This window comes from Sturnus vulgaris, chromosome 2, assembly GCF_052056855.1.
Source record: "Sturnus vulgaris isolate bStuVul1 chromosome 2, bStuVul1.hap1, whole genome shotgun sequence".
Taxonomy (NCBI): domain Eukaryota; kingdom Metazoa; phylum Chordata; class Aves; order Passeriformes; family Sturnidae; genus Sturnus; species Sturnus vulgaris.
In genome coordinates, this window is record NC_142244.1 from 50,169,197 (window position 1) to 50,195,283 (window position 26,087).

The 26,087-nt window shown below is 36.8% G+C and overlaps 1 protein-coding gene across 5 annotated transcripts in view; it reads left to right on the top strand.

Annotated features, from left to right (window-relative positions):
- CDK8 (cyclin dependent kinase 8) overlaps positions 1-26,087 on the top strand; it is a 73,316-nt gene that overhangs the window by 41,153 nt on the left and 6,076 nt on the right. For 3 of the 5 annotated variants that reach the window (XM_088159510.1, XM_014879662.2, XM_014879661.2), the window contains exons 5-11: positions 12,846-12,903; positions 15,657-15,788; positions 17,626-17,769; positions 19,688-19,757; positions 20,791-20,863; positions 24,515-24,612; positions 25,962-26,040. In XM_088159510.1, coding sequence (XP_088015636.1) covers positions 12,846-12,903; positions 15,657-15,788; positions 17,626-17,769; positions 19,688-19,757; positions 20,791-20,863; positions 24,515-24,612; positions 25,962-26,040 — 654 coding nt within the window. The remainder of the gene's footprint in view (positions 1-12,845; positions 12,904-15,656; positions 15,789-17,625; positions 17,770-19,687; positions 19,758-20,790; positions 20,864-24,514; positions 24,613-25,961; positions 26,041-26,087) is intronic. The other 2 variants (XM_088159509.1, XM_088159511.1) reach the window with 2 other exon arrangements.

The window sequence follows — 26,087 nt, forward strand, 5'->3', positions numbered from 1 at the left end:
ATTCTTCTCCTCCTGTCTCTTGCCAAAGGAATTAACAGTCTCCTAGCCTTTGTCAATACCATCCGTGTCCTGGTTAACCTGGGGTTGTGTCACTGTGTGTGTGAGCATTTGCAGGCTGGCACTTGTGCAGTCTGGGGAAGGCATTCCTAGTGTGCAGCTCAGCTCAAGGGCTGCTGTGGGACAAGCACTGGCTTTTAATAAGGCAGTCAGGCTTTAATACAGTTGGCACGTAACTTTCTGAGATCTGGACTTTTCCCAAGGATACCTGCTACGAGGTTTGGGATTAGTGAGAACATTAAAGATGTTCTTTTAACAATGAATGAGGAAAAGCCACTGCCAGGGTCTTTTTTTTTTTTGTAGACAGATCTTAATCACTTTCCAGTGAATAAAGTGAATCACTTAAATGTGTGCTGTAGACAAAGTTAAATGTATGGAACTTTTACCTTGGTAATTTACCATTTTCTTCATTAGAACTCTAGAATCCAAGGCTATCTCCCTGCCAATATTTAAGGATTACTTCAGAAATACAGGAATGCCCATCTGTCCTCCTATAAAGCTTCCAAAGTTCTGGTCATTTGAAAGAGTGAACCTAAATCCTTGAGAAGAAGGAAGTAATAATAGTGCACATTATTAGAAATAAGTTTGCAGCTTTAAAAAGTAAAGTGATTTTCTACTCTAAGTAGATCAAGAAGTAATAGGTGTTATTTCCCAAAAGGTGTTATAATGACTTGCTGATGATTTGCTTTCAGAGGAGGAAAAAGAAAGCCCAGCAATCTAAACGCTATCACTCTTTGGGTTGTCAGCTGTTATATTTCCCAAGATTTTTGTTTCCAAGGTGTTTTTCATTAGTTGTGTACTTCAGTGAGATCACAGAAGAACAGTGTGTCTGGCAGAACTCTATTTTCTTGCATGTGCTTCTAATCACATGCTTTCCCGTGAGTTGAACTTCACTATAGTTCTACATATTTCATAGTTAAAACATTATCTAGTGTTTCTTAATTTTTCTGTTTACAGGGAGCATGACTACTCCCTTGCCTGCCTTTCTGAGCACTTTCTTAATGTGTTAAATTACACTTTGAAACCAGTAAGTAATGAAAATGTAGAAGTGATCAAAAGAGACTGCAAAAATTTTATTATTTGGTGCTCATGCCAGTGATTAAAAAAAAACAAACGAGAAGCAGCCCAAAAAACCCTGAAAAAGTAGCCTGCTAGGCCAAACTTTTGACTGAGTAATGTCTGTCAGTTTTGTACAGATCTACAAATGTAGATTTAAAGGTTGAAACAGAGGATATTGTTGCAGGGCTACCAGCCTTCTAGTTGGAAAAGTAGTGAGAGATCTTTGAGTTCACTATAGAGATGCCTGTAGAGATATATCAAATCATGTGCTTCATATTCATATATGCAAATAATTGTGAGACTGCTATCTTTGAAAGGTCATAGCTATCAGGGGAAGTTCCTGAGGGGAAGAAAGCAAATGTCACTCCAGTCTTCAAGGAGGGTCTGGGAAATTACGTTCCCAGTCACTCTTGCCTTGATCACTGGAAAGATGATGGATCACATCCTCCTGGAAGCCATTTTCAAACATTTGGAAGATATCAAGGTGATTGAGAGTAGTCAGCATAGATTTTTATGCAGGGGAGGTTGTGCTTGGCCGACCTGAAAGCCTTCAATGACTAGCTCGATGGATGGGCTAACAGTGGTGAATGTTGCTTACTTTAGTGAGGCTTTCAGCTCTGCATCCCATCTATCCTTGTAGACAAGCTAATGAAGTACACACCAGGAAGTGCACAGTGAAGGGCATTGAAAATGGGATGAGTTGAAGGGCTCAAAGGATTGTGACCAGTGCCACGAAGCTAAGCTGGACACCAGTCACTGGTGGAGTGTCCCAAGGGCAGATTCTGAGTTCAGTGTCATTTAACATCACCATTAGTAACTGAACAGTGAGAGCACGCCCTCAACAAGCTGGCAGATGATTTCCAGCGGTGTCTTCCGGCCTCAGCCCTTCTGTGAATGTGTTGTATCTTCACTATTTGATTTGTTTTGAAAAATTCAGTTACTGCTCTTTCAAAGTCTAAAATCCAGCTCATGACAAATCAAGACAAGAGATGCCAGGTGCAAGGGGTGGGCTATGTGGGAGCAGGTGTAAAATGAATATCAAAGATCAAATGGCTCCCAAGAAATAAGGAACAATGTGAAGAAGGCAGTGAAATACAAGTGAAATAGCAAATCTTTTGAAGTGCATCAGAACGTTTTTGCAATATATCTTGACTGCAGTATGATGAGAGGAATGACATGGTGCCATTTCCTTTTCCCGAGGAAAAAGGTGATGTATTCTCTCAAACCTTTTTGGAAGCTGTGTGGTCGAAAAATGAAAGATACACTTCTACTGGATCATCATCACTTGTTACAGACTTGGGTATGAAACATTTGTGTAATGGCAATATCTCTGGAATGCTATACCCAAGCTGTAAACTATTAGACCTATATTTTTCATTCTTTGCTGAAGGTGCTAAGTACTGAAATCAAATGGAAAATATAAATCAAAATAAAATATTCTGTCTATTCTTCCAGTTGTGTTTGGGCCTTCACTGTAAGACTTCTTGGTGATTTTGTAAATCAGTCTTTAAAGATAGTGAAAAGATTTTATTTTGTTTTAATTCACAGGCTGTATCCCTTCAAGCGATTTTTGAATCGAATGTAATCTTTCATAGATTTTTACAGGTTGATCATCTGTAACCTTAGGACTTAAAAGAAAATGCAAGGCATGTAAGAAATTTTAAGTAAGGATGGTGAAAGAATAGTACAGACTCCAGGCTTTATGTAGTATGCGAGATTAACAGTTAACACTTGAAAATTTTTATCCAAGCAACCAGTGTTTAGCAAAAATGTTAAATGAGTCCTAGAAGTTATTTGATAATCTTTTATCACACAATGCTGTTAGATTACAATTTATAAAATGATGGAGTGCTGAATAGGGGAACATTTGATGAATATTTTTCTGATTGCAAGTGAAAAGCTCATTTATTTGCTTGATTTAAGTGCAAGTAGGGGTGCAAGAAAAGGTCAGAAATCTCTATTCCAGGTACAGGTTTTTCAAATCTACCTCTCTTAGACTACTGCTTTTATTCAAAGCCCCATTTGCTTGATTGTCAAGTCCAGCCCTATCTGTAATTTTTTTGTACCCTTTCATTATCTTCAGCAGGTGTTTCCAAATGGTCTGACTTACATCTGTGTGTCTAGGGTACTGACTTAGATTTTGTCTGGTGGAACCTAAATTTAGTTTTTCTTCTTTTTAGCTCGGTATTTCTTTTCCATAAATAATTCTCAAAATAATTCATCCTCTGTCGTGATAAAAGCCAAGTCTCACAACCTTCATGTTTCAAACTGGCAGTAATACAACAATTTTTTTTCTCTGTTAATGAATATGTCTTGTTTTGAAACTAAATACAATCTTTGTCTAAAGTTTAAAGGGAAGGACCACACTCAGACACTGTTGCTGCCTAGAGGAAGTGCAGGTAAAGTTTCTGAATTTGGCATTCCGAAGTCATTGTAGACTTTCACATGAAAGAAGTACAAGGTGCAAAAAATAAATTGAAAAAGTAGGAGTCTTTATTGAACTGCCACCAGATATGTTAGGGACAGACAAGTGTAACACAGATGAAGATTTGTAGGCATGAAAATGCATTACATGACTATTGATGTTTTAGTGAGTTTTTTTGCCTTATGTGGTGCAGAGCTGTCAGCCACAAGAAGCAGTAGAAGCAGACTGTTTTTTTCCTGATGCTTCTACATCATTTTACATGGAATAATTTTAACCAGCCATCTTGGACCAGTTAATAGGCAGTGAAAACTGTTGCAAAAGAGAAATTTCAAAATTTAATCTTCTTCCTCATTCTTCTGGAGCCGTTCAGGACTAACTTGAATATTTCAGAACTGATCTGTATAACCACTTGCATCTTTACCTTACAGGGTGTGAAATCAATTCAGGCCTTTTCTGTGGCTTTGGGAAGTTTGTCCTTGTCTAGTGGAATATACATTTAATTACAGTACCAGAAATATGTGTCTTCACGTTGCATATTGACTTCTAAGCTGGAAGAAAAGTGGTGCTTTAGAGTTGTAGATATGCAAAATGATAGCATGTCTTCTGCAGTCTCTAGGAAAAAATAATTTAGAAAATGCAAGTTGTGTTGCACATTTTACAATAAAAAGGAAATTATATTGGTCTGTTGATACTCTGTTGCTTAAGGAGACAAAGCTTAACCTGGGCATGCTCATTCTTAGTTTCCTGAAGTGACCTTTGTATCTATTAGCAAATTTCAGGTACATTTAGTAAAAAGATGGTATCAAAACAGACCGTTTCTTTCAAATGTCATGAAAAGCAAATGTCATATGGAGGAGGGCGTGTATTCTGGGAGAAATATATTGATAGTTGAACCAGGGACAAATGCTGAAATGCTTATTTTGCTTTTTTCAAGCTCAGAAATATTTTGACTTTTTAAAATTTCAGGTCATTTAAGTAAATTGATAACTGAAGTAGAATGGTGTAATTTAAGTACTATATTGAGGAATATAATTTGCAGATGATTACTTATATCTATCTATGTATATATGACACACTGGGGGGATGAAAATTTATCAGCTATTGGGCAGACCATATTAGATTTCTTTCTTATCTGTAGCTATAAATTTGTTCTTTTGTTATTAGCCTGTTTTTTCATGTGCTGGCTTTCCAAGATGGCCAGATACCTGATTCTGGTGCTGAAAGAGTAATGTAAGTAATCCTTCACTGTTTGAAGGCAAACTCAGTCATCTCAGCAGTTAGACTAAACTGGCTGCAGGGACTCTGATATGTGTATATATAAATACAAATAGAGGTAAGAGTTTTGCAGAGCGAAGGCATGCTAGGAACTTCAGATCTAATTCCTGCCATAAAGGTGATGAGCTGAACTAGCCAGATGGGGAAAAAACCAGCATAACCTGTGGTTCTGACCTAAGACAAGTATGGAGGACCAGAAGGTCTTTGATTACAAATGTATTTTTAAAGTAAATTTAGTCAATGAAAGCCCTTCAGTGGGATTTAGTAAAAACCCAAGGGTATCATTTTAGAAACACCTAAATGCAATTTGAATTCTAGTTTTGTTGGATTTTTTTTACTGCTGAGTACCTTGTTAAGGTTGTGGAAAAGTTGTCACACCATAAAAAGCTCTGCAAGGTAGGATATGGTTTGTTCAAAATATAGGAAATAGCTGTAATAAGTGTTTTCACTGCAATCTGCTGTCCAAAGTAAATGCTATTTTATGTATCAATGATCTATATTCATGATATAGAGGAAAAGATGATAAGAAAACAGTCCTTTAGCTCTAATCTGAGGAGTTTTAAAATAGCGTTGAGTAGGACACACCCCATGTAAAAGCTTGTTCTTCATGAGCTCCCAACTTCACCTGTGAATATGAGTGACACAAAAGAAGATACTTGGGGTGTAGTTTGAAATACTGTACTTGTTCTGTGCACAAAAGTGCTCAAACAGGTAAACACAAGCAAAGCCCATGCTACCACTGGAAAGTGCATAGTAGTTAATTACCTAGACTTTTCACCTTTGGTATTTTTTTAAATCCAGAACAGGGAGGAGTTGTTTATAGTCCATATATGTAGGGTGATATGAAAGTAATGAAAGCATTGTTTAAATGACAAACAACAAAATAGGGCTTTTAAAGAAAATGGCAAGGGTTAACACAGCTGCATGTAAACCAGAGTAAATAAGGCGATTTTCTGTCTTTGTTTGAAAGTTTTGAGATATGTGAGATTACAGTACTACTGAATGCCTGTCATCCTGCAGAAACTGCTCCAACAAAATTACTGAGCAAAAACGGTACTCAGGGTTTTTATTACACATTTAAAATCCTTACTTGTGAGGCAGAACTTTGAATTTTAAGAATGGAGATTGAATTATATATAGAATAACATAGTACCTTAAAACCAGTTTCAGAGCATGCTCTCCTCTTGCATTTGATCCTGCTCTGATGTGTCCACAGCATAGAGTCATTCTAACCTATGGACAGAGTAATCACTGCTGTAGCAAAACTCACAGGAAATTTATTTCTTCAGGACCATTCATTTTAATGTATTAAGTTTGTTACTACACTTTTGAATGATGTGTTAATGATATTTGACATGGTAGATTTTCCCGTTGTAATAATATTTTTGCCTATGATAACCACTTTTCCTTGCTTTGAGACTTAGTACAGAAAGTCATGCCCTGCCACTTGTGCTGACATTTCTAAGGAGTGAAAGAGTTGGCTAGAAAAGAGTAATTAATTATTTTTATTGAGCTTAAATTCTGTTCCAGTGAAAGTGAGAAAAGTCTGCATATTAGGTAGTATGCATGCTTTTAATAAGTTGCATTGCCCCAAGTTGGCAGTAATTGAGTGACAGCAGTGAAAGAAAATTCTTGGAGTGTGTTCAGAGCCTAAAAACGTAGTAGTGCGACTAACAGCTTTCGTCAAGCTGAAACAGAGATAAAATATGGTTGATGGTAATTAGCAGAAGGCCCTCTTGGCATAGATGCAGCATCCATCTATTTTCTATCCTATCCAAATACTTCCTGTACTTTTAAAATTTTTGGGCATGTGTGCTTTGATAATTTAGGGGTTTGTTTTTATTGGGCTGTTACTGGTAATTTTAAGGGCTCCTAGTTTTAAAGAGAATTTTATTTAGATGCTCAATTTATTTATTTTAAAGAGCTCTGGGATGTTCTTTATAAGAAGATAATGAACAGGAAGTATTACCTTAAAATATGCTTTCACAATTTTCCAGTGCTTTTTACAATTCATATTTTCTGTAATCAAAATATTTTAATGTTTAGATTTAGTTCATGTTGTGGAGCCATTGTTTTCACCAGTGTTTGTGGTGGTCTTGTGATTATAATGTATTTTAAAGCCCCAATCAGTTGCAAAAGAAAATGCATATCTTGGTATTCAACGAAAGCAATTAACTTCAGAAAAGTAGTGATACTGTCTTTTGAATAAGGTTATATTGTAACTGCTGTTGTGCTAGAGTACTGTTTAGTATTGAAGTAGTCTGTCTTGTTCAAAGAAAATGGAATTGTTTTCTCTAACCATAAACTGATCCAAAAAGACAGTTCCAGTCCCTAAGAATGCAATAAGGAAGCATACCACCTTGATAATAAGGAAATATTTTGATGTAGATTATGACTGCTTGAAGATGAACAAGGTTATTAGAGATGTACCGGAAGAAGCATCAACATTGAATGTTTTGTGAGTCATAGACCTTGAGACGGTGTGTGAATTTTGCAAGCCAAGCTAAAGGCTAGTAGGTTTTGCTGCACAGCTTTTCTTGTCAGGGCACCTAACTGGGAAGTGATAAACCACATCAGTCTATTACAATTTCTATCGCTGTGCCACAAAAGTGCTCTTTGAGCAGGCTGCAACTTGCTAAGCTCTTGCAGTTGTCTTTCAGAACCTTTTAAATTTTTTTTTCTTCTTAGCAAGATATTTCTAACTTGTGTTTCATGCTTCATAGGCACTTGCTCATGTACAGCTGAAGAAGTTCAGTTATGATTTTGTATGATTGTGGGGTTGTGTTTTTAAATCTATATTGTTTAATTTAGATTATGATTAATATAGATTATAATTGTTTAGTGTGATTCTTTGAAGTCTAGAATATAAAGAACTTGTTCACTATAAATCATAGTAGAATCATTATCAAGGTCATAGTTGCAAAAGCAAAATAATTTAGGGATATAAGCCCTTTGTCTTGTATTGGTTTTTTTAAGTTAAACTGCTCTTTTTCAAAAAAATTGAAACCCAGTATTGTGTTCTTATAAATTATCATGGCTCATCACAGGTAGAAACGGATGGCATGGCCAGTTCTGTAAACTGGTGGCACAGCCAGTAAAGATGCACAAATGCCAGTGTATGAATATCACTGGTGTGACTCACCCCTTCATTGTGAATCTTCTACTGAGTAATCTTTTAGGAGCCAAACTCTTTAAGTATTGGATTATCCAAATGAAAACTGGCTAGGATTATACTAAAACCTTATTATAAGGTGCATTAAAAAGCACACGTGAAGAGTATGAGTCTGTTCATTAGTGTATATAGAAATGTTGCAAAAAGTTAATAGCGTGGATGGGGAGGAGGTAGCACCCACATTATAATACTGTAATAGGTAATTCAAAGGAGTTTAGATACCTATGTTTAAAATCAATCTTTGAAAACTGGTGATTTCAGAAACAGACTAGTAACAAAACGTGTGTGGAATAATAGTTCTTGAAGACCTGGTTTGATGCTAGAAGTACTAAGTATCAAAAATTGCAATGGCTAAGCTGTCTAAAAATGCCCAGTTCTTTCCTCACTGCTTTGGTGAGTAAAGCTTAGTGAAAGTATTTGGCCTAACACCAAAATACTTTTCCAGGAGCATGAGACAATGTCCTAGGATTTCCAGACATCTAGTATACAAACATGGAATAAATAACCATCATTTTCTCCTATCGGTGACTTCCTCTGAGCAGCAGGAATGATGATTTTTTAGTTTTTTGTCGCATCTTACCACGACACAGACTGGAATCATTTTCATTTTGTTTGCATTTTTGCCTTCAAAACAGCAGTTCAGCTAAGTTCTGAAGTCTTGTTTCCCCTCTGTGAAAGAACACAAACATTTTCAGTGTATGTTAAGAACCAGTATGTGACTGCAATATTCGTTCAAAGTAGTAGTCCTGCCAGAAAGATATGAAGAAAGTGCACGGCTGGTAACATTAACATGAATCAATCGCCTTACACAGTGAGGCAGGATACCATACTGGGATCATACAAAGTGGAAGATGCTGTGCAAGGCATGTAAAACAATTCCTCCATTGCATTTAGCATTAGTGAAGCCTCAGCAGGAGCAGCGTGTAATTTGGAGTGCTTGAGTTCAAAGAAATGGGTGGCCCAAGGCAGAACAGCTAGAGGAAATCAGCAAGAATGATCATAGGTCTAGGGAAAAAAATAGCCTTCTAGGAAATACAGAGCAAGAAAGAGGGTTTGGGGTTTTTTTCATCTAGGTGGTAAGACTGAAGAGATGTGTTTGTCCCAGGAAGTGTAAGAAGTTCTTGCAGTGAAGGAGTGGTTGTCTGTGCCTTCTGCTAATGAAGAAGAGGCAAGGGGACTAACCTTGTCTGTTGTGTTAGAAGGAAAGGAAAAACACTTCAATGGAGAAGAGTGAAAGAGAAGATTGCATGGGAATTGTGCCACCTTCATCACCAGAGACTTCAGGATCAGAGTGAACACGAGCAGCATTGCATGAGATCAGGCAGATGGGTGAAGGTGACTGTCTCAAGTTCTTCACAGATCTGTGAACCTCTCTGGGTTTTTACCTCCCTTGGTTGAAATTAGCCTGCTTTTCAGGATTTCTGTTTGCACTTTGGAAATAATTGTTTAATTAGAAGTACCTAAAAATATATCACTAGGGATCTTTATTCTCTTTTCAACAGTATTAGTGATTAAAAGCACAAGATTAGGATTTGTCCAGGAATCATAAGAAGGAGTCCTATGCAGCCAAATAAAGGACAAGATTAGATTTAGTGCTGTGCCATGGTCACAAGGTCATTCTTTCATGAGAATGAATTCTCCTTCTGCTGCTGAGGTGAGTTTGGGACGAGAAGGGTGATTTTTATTGAATTAAGTTCTACAGGATTGCCAGACACTTTTGATCTCTGAAATACTCAGCTGTCCATCACTGCATGGCTTTTCACATTTGATTTAGGATCATGACAGATTTCTCATGGGCATTTGTCTGGCACGCACAAATTATTTTAATGAATGGTAAAAGTAATTATGCCTTTATTAGTACAAAGGTTAGGGACTTTAACTTGATAATTTGTAATTACAAAAAAAAATAGCTGCCTTTAAAGTAGAGTGTTTTCAGAACACAGTATAAGTATTGCTAAAAGATTTTGCTTCACTTGCTCAGACCAAGTAATTTGATAAGCAGTTTCAACTTCAGTTTTCTCTGGATAATTATAATTAAACTGAAAATTAATAAATTAAACTAATGCTTATCCAAATTTCTCCCTTCTCTTTCTAATGACTGCTTATTTTTCTTTGCAAATAAATTTATAACGTGTAAGGAGTTGCCCAAAGAGACAAATCTGGGGAGTTGTTCAGGTTTTGGTTTTTTCTCCAGATAGCGGACTTGATTAAAAGATAGCTTACAGTAATTCCTGACACATTCACTTCTGTTAGTGGACTTCAGTGTTTTTCAGGGATTCTTCAAAATACATATTATTTAGGTATACCAATACTATCCCTATACTGATTTCTGGTAGATATCCCCCTATTGAATTTAGCTTGCTCTTATTTGAAAAGTTCTTTGAACTAAAAATGTTGTTCCAGTCTATGCATACAGTGATTTTAGAAATGGAAGCCTCCAGAATGAGACATCTAATTTAATTTTTTTAAACTGTGATATATTTTTACTACTGTGATGTGATTACATAAATATTTTTGTCTGTACGAAAAATCTTTTCTAAACAGCTGTTTCAGTGAAGGAGACCTGTGTCTTTAGAAAAAGGTGAACTGAGTATTCCAGACCAACTGAGGGTTCTTTTTTATTTTGCTGCTTTAGAATACTCCTACACAGATTTCTAAATTGTCTCTATTGTTAAATGTGTTCTGTAACTTCTGAAGTCTGAGTGTGAATCAATCTGTTGATACTTATTTTGCTAATGTCTTACTGTGCTTTCTCATCTCTACTTGCCTTCACCTTAGGGTAGAAGATCTTTGGTGCAGGAATTGTTACCCAGTGCTGTGCTGAGTAGTCATCTGGTATAATGCAGTTTTAGTGTGAATGAGGCTTCTTGTTCTTGCCAAAATCCAAACACTAAAATATTTTAAGGTGAAAATATCATGAGGATGTTCAAAGCATTTTTGTAGAGTATTATCAACCTGTGAACCTGCAGGGAGGAAAATGGTACTTGATGTATTATGTCTGTGTATTATATATCTGAAAAATTTTAGTGCCTGTGTATGTGTTGTTAACTCTAGTGAAAACATAATAATTAGACATGTAGCTTAACACCCCATATATATTGAAGCAGGTTTTGTAAAGGATGTGGATTTGTTCTTTGGGTCACAGTGTAGCAATAGAAAGATTTCTTTGGTGAAATTGTCTTTTCATACCTAGCAGATTGAATTGCCATAAAGTTCAGCACTGGCTATGAGTTTAAAGATGTATGCTGCTTGTTTATTTCTAGGAATTTTGTAGAAGCAATCTAAATGGAATGCTTTGAGAGCTGTATGCCTGCCTTCTGCATTTTTTAATGTTGAAGCAGTACTTACCTGGAAAGTGTGCCTTTATTAAAAAAACAAAGCAAAAAGGAGTGATGGTGGTGTGGGGGAGAATTTCTTCTGGAAATCATAGAGCTAATACAGCACAAGTTGGATCTGTTGTTATTGCTATTGGAAAGACAATCAAATATATCTTACCTTTTTTGATCACATTTTTGATAATGCCTCCCATCCTTAACCTGTTCTCAGAAATGCAACACCTCAGATGCTTTTTACATATTTTGTCCAAGGATTGTAGAGTTTCAGAAATCCATTTTGCAGCATTTCATAAGCAACAGTAATTAAATTTCTCAAGGAAGTTTTTTGCTGGAGTACTAATTTTTTGTACCTTGTTTTTACGCAATAGGAATTACTTCTGGATTGATATCATGTTGTGGTCTTCTTCCTCTTTCCATGTGTTTACATTAGAGCCTGATAGATTTGGGAAGGCTTGAGAATATCCTACAATGTGTTTAGGAAACCATAAGTACTAGGATTTATTACATTAACTTTTAGATAGTCTAAACTGTTTTGCTCAGGTACTCTTACCTTCAGATCAATTTAAACTGGAAAAGCAAAGCAGGAGCTGTAACTCAGCCTTCTTATAATCGTACAGGTCACAACTGAATAGGAATCCCTGTTTTGTCCAGGATTTACAGAATGAATGGGTATCTAAATCACTCCATTTGAGAACAAGTCTGACATACATTATCAGCTTTAGCCGTGAGTTTCTTTACTTTTTGTCCTCCAAATAAGCACTGCAGGTTTCATTATATAAGCTGTGTTAGGAATTGAGGAATCCTCTGACTACAGATGCTGAGAATGGATTATGAGAAACAGGACAGCAGAAAATAGAGGATTATGAAGTGAGTTGTCATGTTTCTTACCAGCCAAACTCTAGCTCAGTTCTTTAACTTACCTCCATAGTAAAACAAAGGAAAGACAGAAGAATAGCATAAAGGCAGGCCTTTCCAGTTTTGCTGTGTGAATTGGTAAACACTTGTAAATAAAAAGAATTTAGATGAGTGTTCTCTCCAATATCAAGTGATATGGTAATGTTTCATCTGTATCTCACTTGTGTATTTCTTATGTACAATGTGTCTGCAATTGTGCCTAATAACCCTGGGCAAAACTTGCTGTAGAGCTGGCTTCCCATCCGTGCGGTTGGGGTGGTGGGCAGCAGTGGGGCTGCTCCCACTGAAAGGATCTAGGGCGATTTGGGCAGAAATCCCAGCGGCTCTGTGGCTGCCGGCTCGTGCATTTTCAGGACAGACACCAGGGTGTCAGTAGGGAATGTGGTGCTGGAGCACAGAAACGCTGAGAAGAAACGTGAGGAAGATGCAGTCAGGGAGAGCCTGTGTCTGGGTCCTTGCACAGCCTTACTGTGACAGAGAAACTTGTCATTTTTATCAAAACAAAGTTGGTTTAAAACTGGCAAAACAAAGCTTAATTAACTTTTCAGAGACTAATGTTTAGGTTTATCGTGGTATATGTATTGTATATTTATTTTTTTTTCCACAGAAACCTGCTAATATTTTAGTTATGGGTGAAGGTCCTGAGCGAGGAAGAGTAAAAATTGGTATGTTTATATCTTTGATAAGTCCCAGTGTAGCATTTAAGTTAGAATGTTCTGAAGGTGCAGTTGTACCACCTAAAGTAGTCACTGTAATACCAGTATGTGCCTGGGCACATTGCCTAAATGGTGTTTTCTGAGTGATTGGCTTCATTATATTAGCCCCATGTACCAGTTCTGACAATGAAATGCTGTAGCCTCATCAACAAAAAGTGGAAAATGTCATTATATTTTGCTTAAGTGGGTGTTTGTGTGGGGTGGGGGATTTTGATGGGGGGGTTCAAGATGACAGCTAGCTAGGAGGAAAGGAGGAGAAAGAAATGGGATTTTAAAATTTCCTCCATTTACCTCTAATGCCATGACATCTTGCTGCTGCTTATAAAAATCTAAATAGGGAACTACTCATTGCTACAAACCCTAAATCTTATAATTGAATCAAAGATGGCATTCAGCTTGCAGAATATTCTTGAAAGAGTAGGCAGGTCCCTTGGAGATGAGCACAAGGGATCTTAAAAGTGCAGAAAACACAGAAATCTATCCAGAATGTTTAGTGAGAGCTAATAGTTAATGCTAAATGCTTAACCTGGGGTGTACCAGGTTAGAAAGGACCCAACACTTCCACACTATTTTAACATTTTCTGGTGGGAGTTACTATTTGCAGTGAGAGGATGATTTGTAGAAGTTCAATTGCTTTAAACTAAATGCATAAATAAAAATTAACAGTAGTCTAACAATAATAAACTGTACCAAGCTGTGCATTATCATGGCAGTGCTGTAATAGCAAGCTACTAATGCACAGCCTGCTTATATTTGTTATGGTAATGCCCCATTTGAAAGGGTTTTTTTAAAGCTAGTTCATCTTTTTCACTTCCCTCTGGCTTTCTTTTATGAGATTACTCTTTTGCATTGTTACTCTGTTCTCTTACTGTTTTGTTTATCTGAACGCTATTGTTAATCACTAGTATAATGATTCAGGGTAGGATTTTCAGGGAGCATTCAGTGCTGCTCTAGGCCTTCCCTTGTCCTTTGGAATCCAAGGAGTGATGGGCCAGGGTTGAAGGCTTCTGCAGATCCTACTCTGAAAGTTTTTAATGCCTGTCTGAGCTTTAAGGTTCACAGTAGGGATTGAGGTCTGCATAGAAAACAGTTACAACACTGACAGCAGCAGGGAAAATTTCTTCATATTACCTTACTCTTCATGGAGGGTTTCTTCCAAAACAGAGAATGTAGGTCATCCTCTGGACTCACTATCGACAGTGGTGGTGATATTTGCTGTACACAACTACTTGCTAGTAATTGTACATAGACCACCCATTTATTTCTTAATTTATAGTTTTGGATTAATTTGAGAATAACTTAGTCAACAACTAAATTAAGTCAGATTCTGTTAATGGACAGGTGAAAGATTCTGTATTGGGCCACCAGTCCTCTGAGCCATCCATCCCAGCAGGGAAGGAGGGAGGGGAACCTTGGATTTCTAAGTGTGTTATCAAAATGTAGATTTTTTTCCTTCTTACTTTCTTAAGATTGCCACAGCAGTAAAAGAATGCAGAAGTTATAGACAGACAAAGGGCTTCCACTTTTCCAGTGTAACTAATTTTTCTAAAAAATACATAACTGGTATTTAACTTAAAATAATTTTTATAGGCTTTTTGTGTCTTTTTGGGTCATAAATTCACTTTCTGCCAACAATTTTACTTATTATTCATAGTTATTAGTGACTTGATCAATTTTGAGTAATTGATTTTTTAATGTAAAAAACTGTAAAATGCTTCTCTTTTTAAATGCATTAAAGCAATCATAAATAGGAATGCATATGAAAAAATAATTAAGGATTGTGTAGTCAAGTTGGAGACCCATATTTACACTGCTGTATTCCCTCAGTGAGCTATAGCATGTAGGTCCTTTTCCCTCAGGGTGGTTACTCATCTCATTTCATTCAAGTCTTTCTCAGCATGTCAATATCCCTACATGATAGGGTCACTGTCTTGGGATTTGGGGGTTGGTGGGTCAGGAAGGCAATTTCATGGGAGAAGCTGCATATTTTAGTCTTTGCCCATTTTTTCCTGTATGATTTCTGTTTGGTAGTTCAGACGACTTTCTAGGCAGTTGTATACTACAAATTCTCAAAAACAGTTTTTAATGATATAGTGCCCACAACCCAAATTTTAAACTCATAGCCTGAATGGTATTCAGTACTGGTATATTGATACTGGAAATGCATCTTGATAGAAAATCAGCAGGGAGGCAGATGCTGTAGGCTTAGTTGCTGTTTTTGTGTGAAGGAAGTCTTGCTACAGCTAACTTCATGAGGAGGGAGTTTTTGTCATGTGCACGTATGTATTATAAATCATTCTAACCTTTGCAGAATCTGCATTTTGCTCACTTTAAAAATTGCTGCTTTGGGAAAAAAATCCTGTAATAATGGGAGTATTTTACCAGAGAACATCAGGTAAAATGAGTCAGGATTTACCAGTGTCCTGAGGAGTTGATGCACTTCTTCAGAACAATGGTTAATTCTTTGTTGTAAATGACTCATGTTAGTAATGATTTATAATGATATACTTCATAGGTGATGCCATCCAGTAACTTCTACAGAAAGAAAATCTGCTCAGAGATGTCATATCTGCTACACTCCGCCTTTGCATTTTATTTAGGAGTGATGATAGTGCTAACAATAAACTCAATCAGTCTGTTCAGAAAAAAAAAGATCATTGGTTTCCCTCAAATTTTAAAGCATCTCTCTTTGAATTTTGCAGCTGACATGGGCTTTGCCCGATTATTTAATTCACCTCTGAAGCCTTTAGCAGACTTGGATCCAGTAGTTGTAACCTTCTGGTATCGAGCTCCAGAGTTGCTTCTTGGAGCAAGGCATTATACCAAAGCTATTGGTAAGTAAATTGGACAAAAAGGTACTATTTTGTTCTTTATGTAAACCATACTCAGATATTAAAGCTTTGATCAACTGTTCAAAGGACAGTAGCTGAGTTAAAGGTACGTTACTTGTTTCTTGAGGAAACATTTATCTTTGACAAATTGTTTAGTTTACTGGGGTCTCAGGCTATATATATATATCTGAAATTTATTGCTGGGTTTTGGCTCTAAATGCCCTGCAATGCCATCTAAGTTTGTGGCTTTCACACAGGACTTTGATAAATGCTGTTAGAAGCTATAAAAAATATGGAAGCATCTTTGAATTGCTAGTAGAATTCGTATTAGGATGACTTTGAGGCACAGTGCATTAATTTTATTGCAGCGGTTATTACCTAATGTAATAAATATATGAAATCAAGAATATACAGAATGGAGAATATATAGTGTCTGCACTGAAGCTAAGCTGTAAAATTAAGCTGCAATTTAGCCTCTCTGTGTCTTTTTCAAAGACAAATGACAGATGGCCAGAGCTTTTGTGGGCTGTAGAACAGGGGGAACAACCCAGCAGCAAACTGGAGGGAGATCACTTCTACTGGATTGATCAGCTTTGCTGTGGAGTGAAGAGAGACTGTAGGAAAAAGCACTGGGAAGTTTTTCTCTTGCTGCCTGGTTTAAAAGACGTGTTAAAGGCTGGCAGCCAGTTCTGGGAGGAAATAAGTTCCTTAGCAGCTACTCCACTTTGCACAGACATGGAGGTTGTATGTCAGCATACTGTGTTGTTGTTTCTGTAACCTGGAAGTCTTTCTCAGCACTCAATCTTTTTTTCTTGTTCTGTTTTTTTCAAGATCATACCTGTTTCTGTCAGCAATTCTAATGTTTATGCCTTAAATGTATTCTTGTTTACTTTATGTTAATATTGTGTTTCTTTTTTAGATACGTTTTTATATGTTCCTTTAAACTGCTTAATTTGTTGCATTTGCATGTTCCCTCTCTTTACTGCCATTTCTTCTGATTGCAGCGTGTGAAACTGCATGGGCAGTCATAGCCTTTAGTACATAGTTTTTTCAGTGTAGATAAAAAATGATTGTGTAAAAACAGAGTAATGGAGTTGTGCTGTCTACATGATTTGCTTTTGTCCTTGTTTATGACCTTGTTCATTCAAGGCACTTTGAGTTAAAAATGGTGTTTGTATATACTAGAAAAAAATTGAGAAAACAACTGGGAAAGTTCAGGTGATCTGATTATTAGATAGGAAAGCAACAGTGAAAAGAGATTGTAGGGTTTGTTTTTTTTTTTTAATTAATCTTATGAAAAGGTTATGAGGTATGTAGGCTTGTAGCAATTTGCTTGTTACTTTCTTTCAAGGTGTTATAAATAGCATTTGGTTGAAACCAATACTTTCACTTTTCAGCTTGTACTTTTGGGGTCATTTACTGCTTAAATTTGGCTGATCAGCGATTGCACATTTCTTGGTCAGGACAGTGTGGAACTGAATGGGCAAGATGCTGGTTGGCTTTTCTTTGTTTCTGTTTTGTGTTTTGGCAGTTATCCCAATAGTTTCCTTCACTTTTAACCAAACTAATTTTTTACAATGTTAAGTGGTAGCTACACTTCACAAACCCCACAAAAACTTGTAAAATATTCTCTCAGCAACTGTGTAGTTACTGGATTGGGTACCTCCATTCAAAGCTAAAAGAAAAAGTTGAGGAAGTATTGCACTTCTGCAATAGAAACTTGAAATTTTCAATGCAGGAACCTTATCTCTGATAAGCTAAATACTAACATTCTACCTCATCCAGATGCTTTTGGAAAGATTCATTTGTTGTTTTTATTTCTGTTCTCCTTTTTTTAAAGATATTTGGGCCATAGGGTGTATATTTGCAGAGCTGCTAACATCAGAGCCAATATTCCATTGTCGACAAGAAGATATCAAAACTAGTAATCCTTATCATCATGACCAGCTGGACAGAATATTCAATGTAATGGGATTTCCTGCAGGTACATACTGTATTTTTTATCACCGCTGTTCAAAGAAAGATATCCATATTGCTTTCTTTGCATATGAAGGTGGCAGCTGATCAAAGCAACAGAGCTGTTCAAACACAATCTTTATTTCATGAGTTATAAATCTAGAATCCAATGGTCAAATTAGATATTTTCTCTTATATTAATGATAGGGTTATCTTTGTGTATACATGTACCAATGCTTTATTATTTTAAGGTTGTATTTAATGGTGGATGATTAAAAATAAGAAGGAATATTTGTGCACTTCTTCAGTACTGATTATTGATTTGGAGTGATTTATGAAACCAAGCAAAAATATATATATTTAGTCAATACTATGCATTTGTTTAACTTAGGTCAAATTATACATAGCATTTGGAAGTAATGAAGGGTATTGATTTTTTTTTTTTTCCTCCCCTGGTGGAAAGCTGGTGGTGTAGAAAAAAATTTCTTCATTCTAAACCAGAAGAAAGAACTGGTTGTATGAACCAAAACAAATTACAGTGGGGATATAACTTGTTGCATTTTCCCCTCAGTGTTGGTCATATCTTGTTTTTATGCAGGCTGCCTTGCTTCAGTTAATACTTTGTCTTCTAGTGTTCACATGATCAGTAGGAGTCAGAGTTACAGAGGCCTTATTCTTACTTTTTATCTTTCTGCTCACTGGTTGTATTCCCTGCTCCACTATTAATTGTGTTTCTTTTATTTTTTTTCCTGGACTTGCCTCTTCCTTTCATGTGACTTTTGTGGTCTGTGTTTGTGTGCTTCTAGAATTGTTATTAAACATGCTCTTATTTTTGCTTTTGACTATTTTTTGTGTGTACGTACTTCATTGTTTCTGTACTGCTGTATAAAATTCATGGAAATGTTGCCTTTATGTGTTGTCTCCTTACTGTTGCTTCTTCAAGCAATGCTCTCCCCTTCTGCTTTTGAACTAGAATTTTACCTTTTTATACTTTTCTTAGTTCATTTGGGTTTTACATTGGTTCTGTATAGCTTACGTAAGTAGATCATACTCTCATTTTGGTTTTCTGATTTGTTTAATTAATCCTTTCTAATGGGCTGCATTTGACCTTTGGAGTTCTTTGGTTCTTACCAAGAAATGCTTTTCATTCAATTGCAGCAAATTTTTTGTATTTTAATTGACATTTGCCATATCTGAAACAGTTTCTCATGTCTCTGGCATAGGAGTGAGGAGAATATTTTATTTATTTATTTAATGATTTTTAGCTTGGTGTTCTGCAGTTGTGAACAGGCTTAGTAAAGATATTAATTAAAGCAAATTATTTGCCCACAGAACCTTTTCAAGAGTTAGAGCTTAAGACATTTGAGGCTAGGTGCTGGTAGTGAGGTTTTTTTGTTTTATTTTAAAATCCATTTTTGCCTTGGTCTACATTGAGATGAATTATTCTTTGAGAGTGCAAACTTTACTTTTTTAAACTTTTTTTTTGCCAACAGTATTTCTTACTTTGCAGAAGTACCTCTGGGCCTTTTCCTGTAACTAAAAGTGCCATCAAAGCAGAGAGTCCTTTAGAAAGAGACAGGATTTGCTGGAGTCCTGTGTACTCCTGTCCTGAGATCACAGCTGTGTCTAAATAGATTCAATAACAGTCCTGAAAGATTCAAGCACAAGGCCTGACATGTTTTTCTTCAGCATTGTTTTGTGGGCACTGTAGCTGGCATCTTTTTTTCAAGTTCTTGAGTTAATCAGTACACAGCTGGAACCTCTTAGGTGTTGGTATGATTTATTGTGAAGAGGCAGTGAAGGAATAGGAGCTAGGGAGTACAAAGACATAAGTAACTGCAAGGTTAGAGAATCAGAATTTCAAAAAATCAAGGTTGTGGAGGTACTTGGAAATGCTTTGTTTCACTCAGAGAGAAAGGGGAAAAATAATTAATACTGCTTTGCAGATAAAGATTGGGAAGACATAAAAAAGATGCCAGAACATTCAACCTTGATGAAAGATTTCCGAAGAAACACGTAAGTCTGAGTTGAGCTTTCTTAATAAAGCATATTTTATATCTCTTTCCTATGCTAAATTTCTTGTAGTTTAAGTTGTTTTCTATGTAGATGCCAAACAAGGACTAGAAAATTATTATGCCTTAGATTGTGAAAAATTGAAGTTGTTTCATAGTGGTGAACTTGGCCCGTTGAGGTGGTGTGGATCAGAAGAGTAGCCAGAAAGGCTGTCAAGGGTAAGGTGGCAGGTGTGAAAAAGGTGATGCCAGTAAGACCCCATGCAGCTCTGAGGTTTGCAAAGCACAGCGTGTCAAAGCACAGCTGTTCCCAAATCTGTGGTACTGGCAATGATTTTCTGTAATAGCTACTTAAAAGGGGGCTGGTAACCTTATACCATTTCCAGCAAACAATGGACCTAACTGTCAGGTTTGGTGTCTCGAGTAACTTACAGTGACTAAAGAAGAAAATACCCTTCAGTTTTGCTGTCCCATTGCCACTGCTACCCTGTTGCCTCATTTCCCAAGTGCTGAAATGCTGAGGCATTTGGGGCTGTACAGTTACATACATTTCTTCCATCTGCCATGTTACTGCAACCATTTAGAAACCTTTTTATTTTTTGTTTTGTGTTTATCTTCAAAAAAAAGTAAGTACAGGAATGTTCTTGTAGGAACTTGTAGGTTGTAGAAGAGCATTCACATCAACTTAGTATTTATCTGTATCTTCACTGTCATGAGAAATACACGGAATCAAACAGTATAGTAGTAAAATTGCTACCAGGCAGCTTAAATCCAGTTATAGTTTGCTGTCTGCATGTGGGTTAAAAGTGTGCTTTTTGTGTGGGTGTGATATGCTTTTATAAGGATGTGAGGGAAACATGTCTTTCTGCAGTTCTGATTTTTAAGCAATCTCTGGTGTTGATAGTGTGGTTTTCCCTGCTTACTGGATTTGCAGGGAGACTGAACTGCTCTTATTAATAGGTTTTGTGGCTACCAAAAAAACTTTGCTGTATCAATCATTTGCATATTAGAAATATCACTTCTGTTTCCTTTTCTAGGTATACCAACTGCAGCCTTATCAAATATATGGAAAAACATAAAGTTAAACCAGATAGTAAGGCTTTCCACTTGGTAAGTTCCTGCATATATAAAAAATTAAATCCCTTGTATATGTTACAGTTGTTCTGAGTAAGAGTTGAGCTGTTTCCTACTCAGATTAAATGTTTTCAGGCTCAAATGACAAAGTAAATAGATTATTTGGGAGGTGGATGGGAGTGAGAGAGGAAAAAGAGATCTTTCATCTTGGAGGTAGGAAGAAGAAATTGGAGAAAATGGAAGATGGTGGAGAGGCCTGGGCGTCTGAGGGCCATGTGGCTTTTACTCAAGTCATTGGAAGCTGTACCTTCCTGGATAATCGGACACAAGCAGTTTTTAAGCAGCTTTCTTTCCTCTGTTCTGTACTCTTCCCTCTGTATAAATTCTGGGATTTATCCTTCAGTCAGACCAGATCTGATGGAATATTTGTCTTGTGGCCTCCTGCTTGAGCAGGTTTGAATGGGGGTTTCCAAGCAGAGGAGTTAGACTTCAGTCTAAAGTAGACCATATATTTAAGGTTCAGATTAAACCCAACAGTACAACCAGCTGAATCAGGTAATGATTGCAGTTGTACGGCTATGCATCATTTACTGTGAAGTGTCTCTGCTCTCTGAGGTTAAAAGTTGTTGAAATACTAGAGATGTTTACATAAGCAATCAAACCAGTCCTCTCTGAGAGAGGCCCATAACAAGAGTTTCTCTTAATGAATTAGCTTCTCACAAGTGATGAATGTTCTTTCCAAACCAGTCTGTTTCTCATGTGTTCTGTCTTGCAAGATTAGAAATTATTTTCAATGGAGCAACAAAACTAGACACAAAATAGTCACATGAAAATAGTTTAAAACACTTACTGCAGCATTTTCTCTTTGCTCTGCTGTATCACAAGGGGATTGTAACTGTGTGAACATATTCAGTGTGTTTGTACCAAAAAGCAGTGGTTACATTAACATGCAGAGTCAAGGAATGGTGTCCTTTACCAGACCACTGCCACTCCTCTATCCTTGGTTTTATCTGTCTGTGCTGAACAACAGGATCATAAGGGCAGTTGGAACTTGGACCCCAGAATGAACACACTCCTCAACTGGTACCTCACCCACCTTCACTCAACACAGCAGATAGCAAGAGAGGGAGCTTTGTGCAATTTGTCAAGCGGGCTAAAAAGCAGTTAGGGCATTTAGTAGTGTAGATGTAGCTGTGTTCTTTCGTACCTCCCATAGCTCTGGATGGGAGAGAAGTACTGTGTGAAGTTGATTAGCTGTAATAGAATTTTCTCAATTTTCTGCTAACTGCTGTCTGTCAGAACAGTTCACTGGATCCCATTTAAAAAACCTGAGCTTTCCAGAATAACGTCTTAAAATACTGTTCAGGAGCTGCCAAAATTTGAACCTGTCTTAAGTTTCCACTCTTGTTTGAAGCTAAGCTCAACTGCCAGTGAATGCCTTGGGCCTCTCCAGCAAAGTCTGAACAAGTTCAGTGAATTCTTTGGTACCAGTTCTTTCAGTGATATTCCAAGATCTTATTCTTTCATAGCTATTAAGATACAACTATCTTTTCCTTTTAGTCAAAAAAAAACCAAAAAACAAAAAAACAAGTTTTGGTTTCCCAACTTGAATGAACCAGATTTTTGTCTCCTCTTTAGAGACATTCTTGTACATGGTCTCTTCTCACAGGCAAAACTGATGTGTTAATTTAAGAAAACTTTGTCTCCTGCCTGCTATTGCAGCTTACTATTTCTCCACTTCCACATTCTTGATTTTTTTTTTCCCCTACTTACTTATGCCCTAGAGGATGGTAAACAACTGCTGCTTCTGGTTAATTTAGTGATTCTTGATCTTCCATGTTGTTACTTTGGTCCATATGAACTGTAGTGGTTGTCCCATTCATTGATGTATGAAGTTTACTGCATTTTTATTGTGTCATTTAGCCAGGTGATCTAGCCAGTTTTTAAAACAGAAAATATCTGTAATAATGTATGGGAGGTTTACTTCTGTGTGGCATCTGTACAAGGGGGCAAAACCAAAGTTTTGATCCCCTGGGGGGGTAATGGTTGCACAATCAGTTTGATTTCTTTTTGGATGGCTGATCATGACCAAGACTTGTCAGCATGTGATGGACAGTTCTAGAATCCAATCGCCAGAAATGATGCTAGAATTTTGCAGTGCTTTTTATTTGTTTTTCAGTGTGTTGGCAGTTCTTTGTCATGTTTTGCCTTTTCCTTTTCTGACTCTTGGCAGTGCTTTTTTAGAGAGTAAGAATTGGCTTGTTCAACATGCTATTCTATAAAAACTTCATGTACACTCAGAGAGCTGAAATAACTTACTGTGAGTTCTTGTGGATGATGTGAAAAACAAAACTGGATTGATGGTGGTAATTCATAGTTATGATGTTCTTAACCATGCTGTCAAAACTGAAGGCTGAGGAGGGAAATGTGTTTTCTTAGCCTCAGCTTTTGAAGTATGAAGATTTGCATTGCAGCTATAAGTTCTTACTTAATAGCTAGTGAAAGGAGAGGACTAGTTCAGAGTTAGATCATGACACTGGATCTTTTTAAAAAGGTGAATATATGAATCTTATAAAAAGTATGAATAGGAAACAGTAAATTAATATTGTTTTTATATGTATTTTCTTGTTAGAGGTAGACTTTTAAAATAACCCAGTACAGGTTAAAAGTGAAACATTTATTTTAAAGACCATTGTCTTTGACAATATGTCATGCTGTAGTTTTGCCTTGGATGCTGTGTTGTATTGTTAACATACGAAAACTCACTATTTTTCTGTGTAGTGTCTGAAAGTTATCTCATGTTGCTTGTCCAGCACAGCTGCTTGGGTTGGATGGAGAGAAGTATATGCATGTACACCAAACTTTTTGAATAACAAATTTGTAGTTTAAGAATGCAGCACTGCAACTGAGCACTAGAGCTAAATAAAGTAGTCATGGTCTGATGTTGCTAGTTCACCTGGCCTCACCTGGAGTGCTGTGTCCAGAGGAGGGCTATAAAGGTGATCAGAGGCCTGGAGCACCTCTCCTCTGAAGACAGGCTGAGAGAGCAGGGTTTGTTCAGCCTGGAGAAGAGAAGGCTCCCAGGAGACCTTAGACCACCTTTCACTACTTGGAAAGGGGTCTCCAAGAAAGCTGGAGAGGGACTTTTTTTGATAGAACAAGAGATAATGGTTTTCATTATAAAGAAGTTAGATATAGGTTGGATATTAGGAAGAAATTCTGTATTCAGAGAGTGATGAGACACTGGAACAGGTTGCACCAAGTTCTGGATGCCCCATCATTGGAAGTGTTCAAGGTTGGGCTGGACAGGGCTCTGAGCAACCTGGTCACTGCCCATGGCAGGAGGCTGGACTAAGTGACCTTGAAAGGGCCCTTCCAACCCAAATAATTTTGTGATTAAAGTTACTAGTACATTGTGGAAACTTTTTGAATGGTTTTGATTGAACACTTGTGCCTGGAACTGAGTGTCCTGGGCTTTGCAAGTGGAAATAGGTGTCCTTTGAAAGGAAATCAAGTTACTATTTTAGCAGGAGAGAAGAATGTCGTTATGCCAATTTTGGTTAGGCTTTTGAATTCAGACACATTTGTATCATCTTGTCTTTCAGGAATACAGTGAAGTTTATATACATAGCTTTGGTAATGTAGAGGTGTTTTTTCTTTTTTTTTTTCCTTTTTTTTCCCCCCCAGCTTCAGAAATTGCTCACTATGGATCCAATAAAGAGAATTACCTCAGAACAGGCTATGCAGGATCCTTACTTCTTAGAAGATCCTCTTCCCACATCCGAGTAAGTGGTCAGTTTATTAACCTATCAGTGCATTCAGACATGCTTTAGAGCTATGCTTTCTTTCTGCCCTAAGTATGTTTGTAAATATTGAGCTAAATACTGTCTAACAACCGAAGAAAGCTATAACCACTAAAATGCCATTCGTGGTTTTAAAAATTAAGTAGCATTTTTATTAATCTCTTGCTTTATGGAACTTTGATCCTATTAGTTGCAGCACTAATCTTGTTACTCACTGACAGGTTGATTATGCATGCTACAGATCTTGGTAGACAACTGCTAAGTGCCTGCAGGTCCACTTCTCTGCCTCAGAATGCCAGATGACAGTCTCTAATTAGTTTACATTTTTGTCTTAGCCTTTGTTGTAAATTCACTGGATGGGGAAAGTCAAGTCTCTGTCTCTGTGCTGTCATCCTTAACAAGTTAAATCCATTTTCTCTAGACACTCCTCTTTTTTGTTTGCACAGGCAGATTTACAAAAGGGAGAAAATTTATGGACAATGAATGATTTCATTAAAAATTAAGCCCTTCTTCCAAAAGACTGGCCAGAGAGCATGATTGTACACCCTTTTAGGAAAGCTATTAGTACGTCCTGTCTGTGATTCTCTACCCTTATGTAGGGAAGAATTTATAAAATATGTATACTTATAAGGAATTAATTAAAAATGAAATTATTTCACTAAAACCTACTGGATTATTTATGGCATCTTCTGACCTCTCTCTGTGATTTAAAGTCATGCAAATGATTGGCTGTTGCAGAAACTGCTTTTAGGGTAGTGTTTGGCTTTTTTCTCAAATTTAGGTTGACATTTTAATGTGAATACACAATGAGTATTGCTAACAGGTGTACAAAGACTTTATTATAAATGCATTCTACTGATGAAGGGCAGGTAAATATTAGCTTGCAGTAGCAAATCCATGAGGACTGCGAGATATGAATTGACAGGTGAAATTTCTATTTACTTTCAAACTTTTTTTCCAAGTGGTTTTGTTAATAGTCAGTGAAGTTTCCAGGAATATTTTTAGTTAGTCCTGAGACTGAATTACACAATAGCTATAATGAGATAGCTCTTTGTGCCCTTGCAGATACCTAACAGGTGATGTACTTTTCTAACCAACAAAAAAATTATTGGGAGCTTAAGTTAGTGTATAAGAGTAAAATGAACATTAAAATCAAATGTGAATATGTTTTTACGAAGTTTAGAATATGGTGATAGGGAAAATTTCTCCCTTAGCTGCAGGTATTAAATGATGGCTCAGGCAACTTGAAACTGTCATGGGTGAAGTGTGAATCTTACAGGTCTAACCCTTCTGTTTTAATACAGTGATAAATAGACTTTTTTGGGGGACAGTGTTTTTGCAGGTTGTCAAATCCCTTACCCAAAACGAGAATTTTTAACAGAAGAAGAACCAGATGATAAAGGAGACAAAGTAAGTACTAGAAGAACAGTATCATCATGTTTCACTGGCTTTTACAC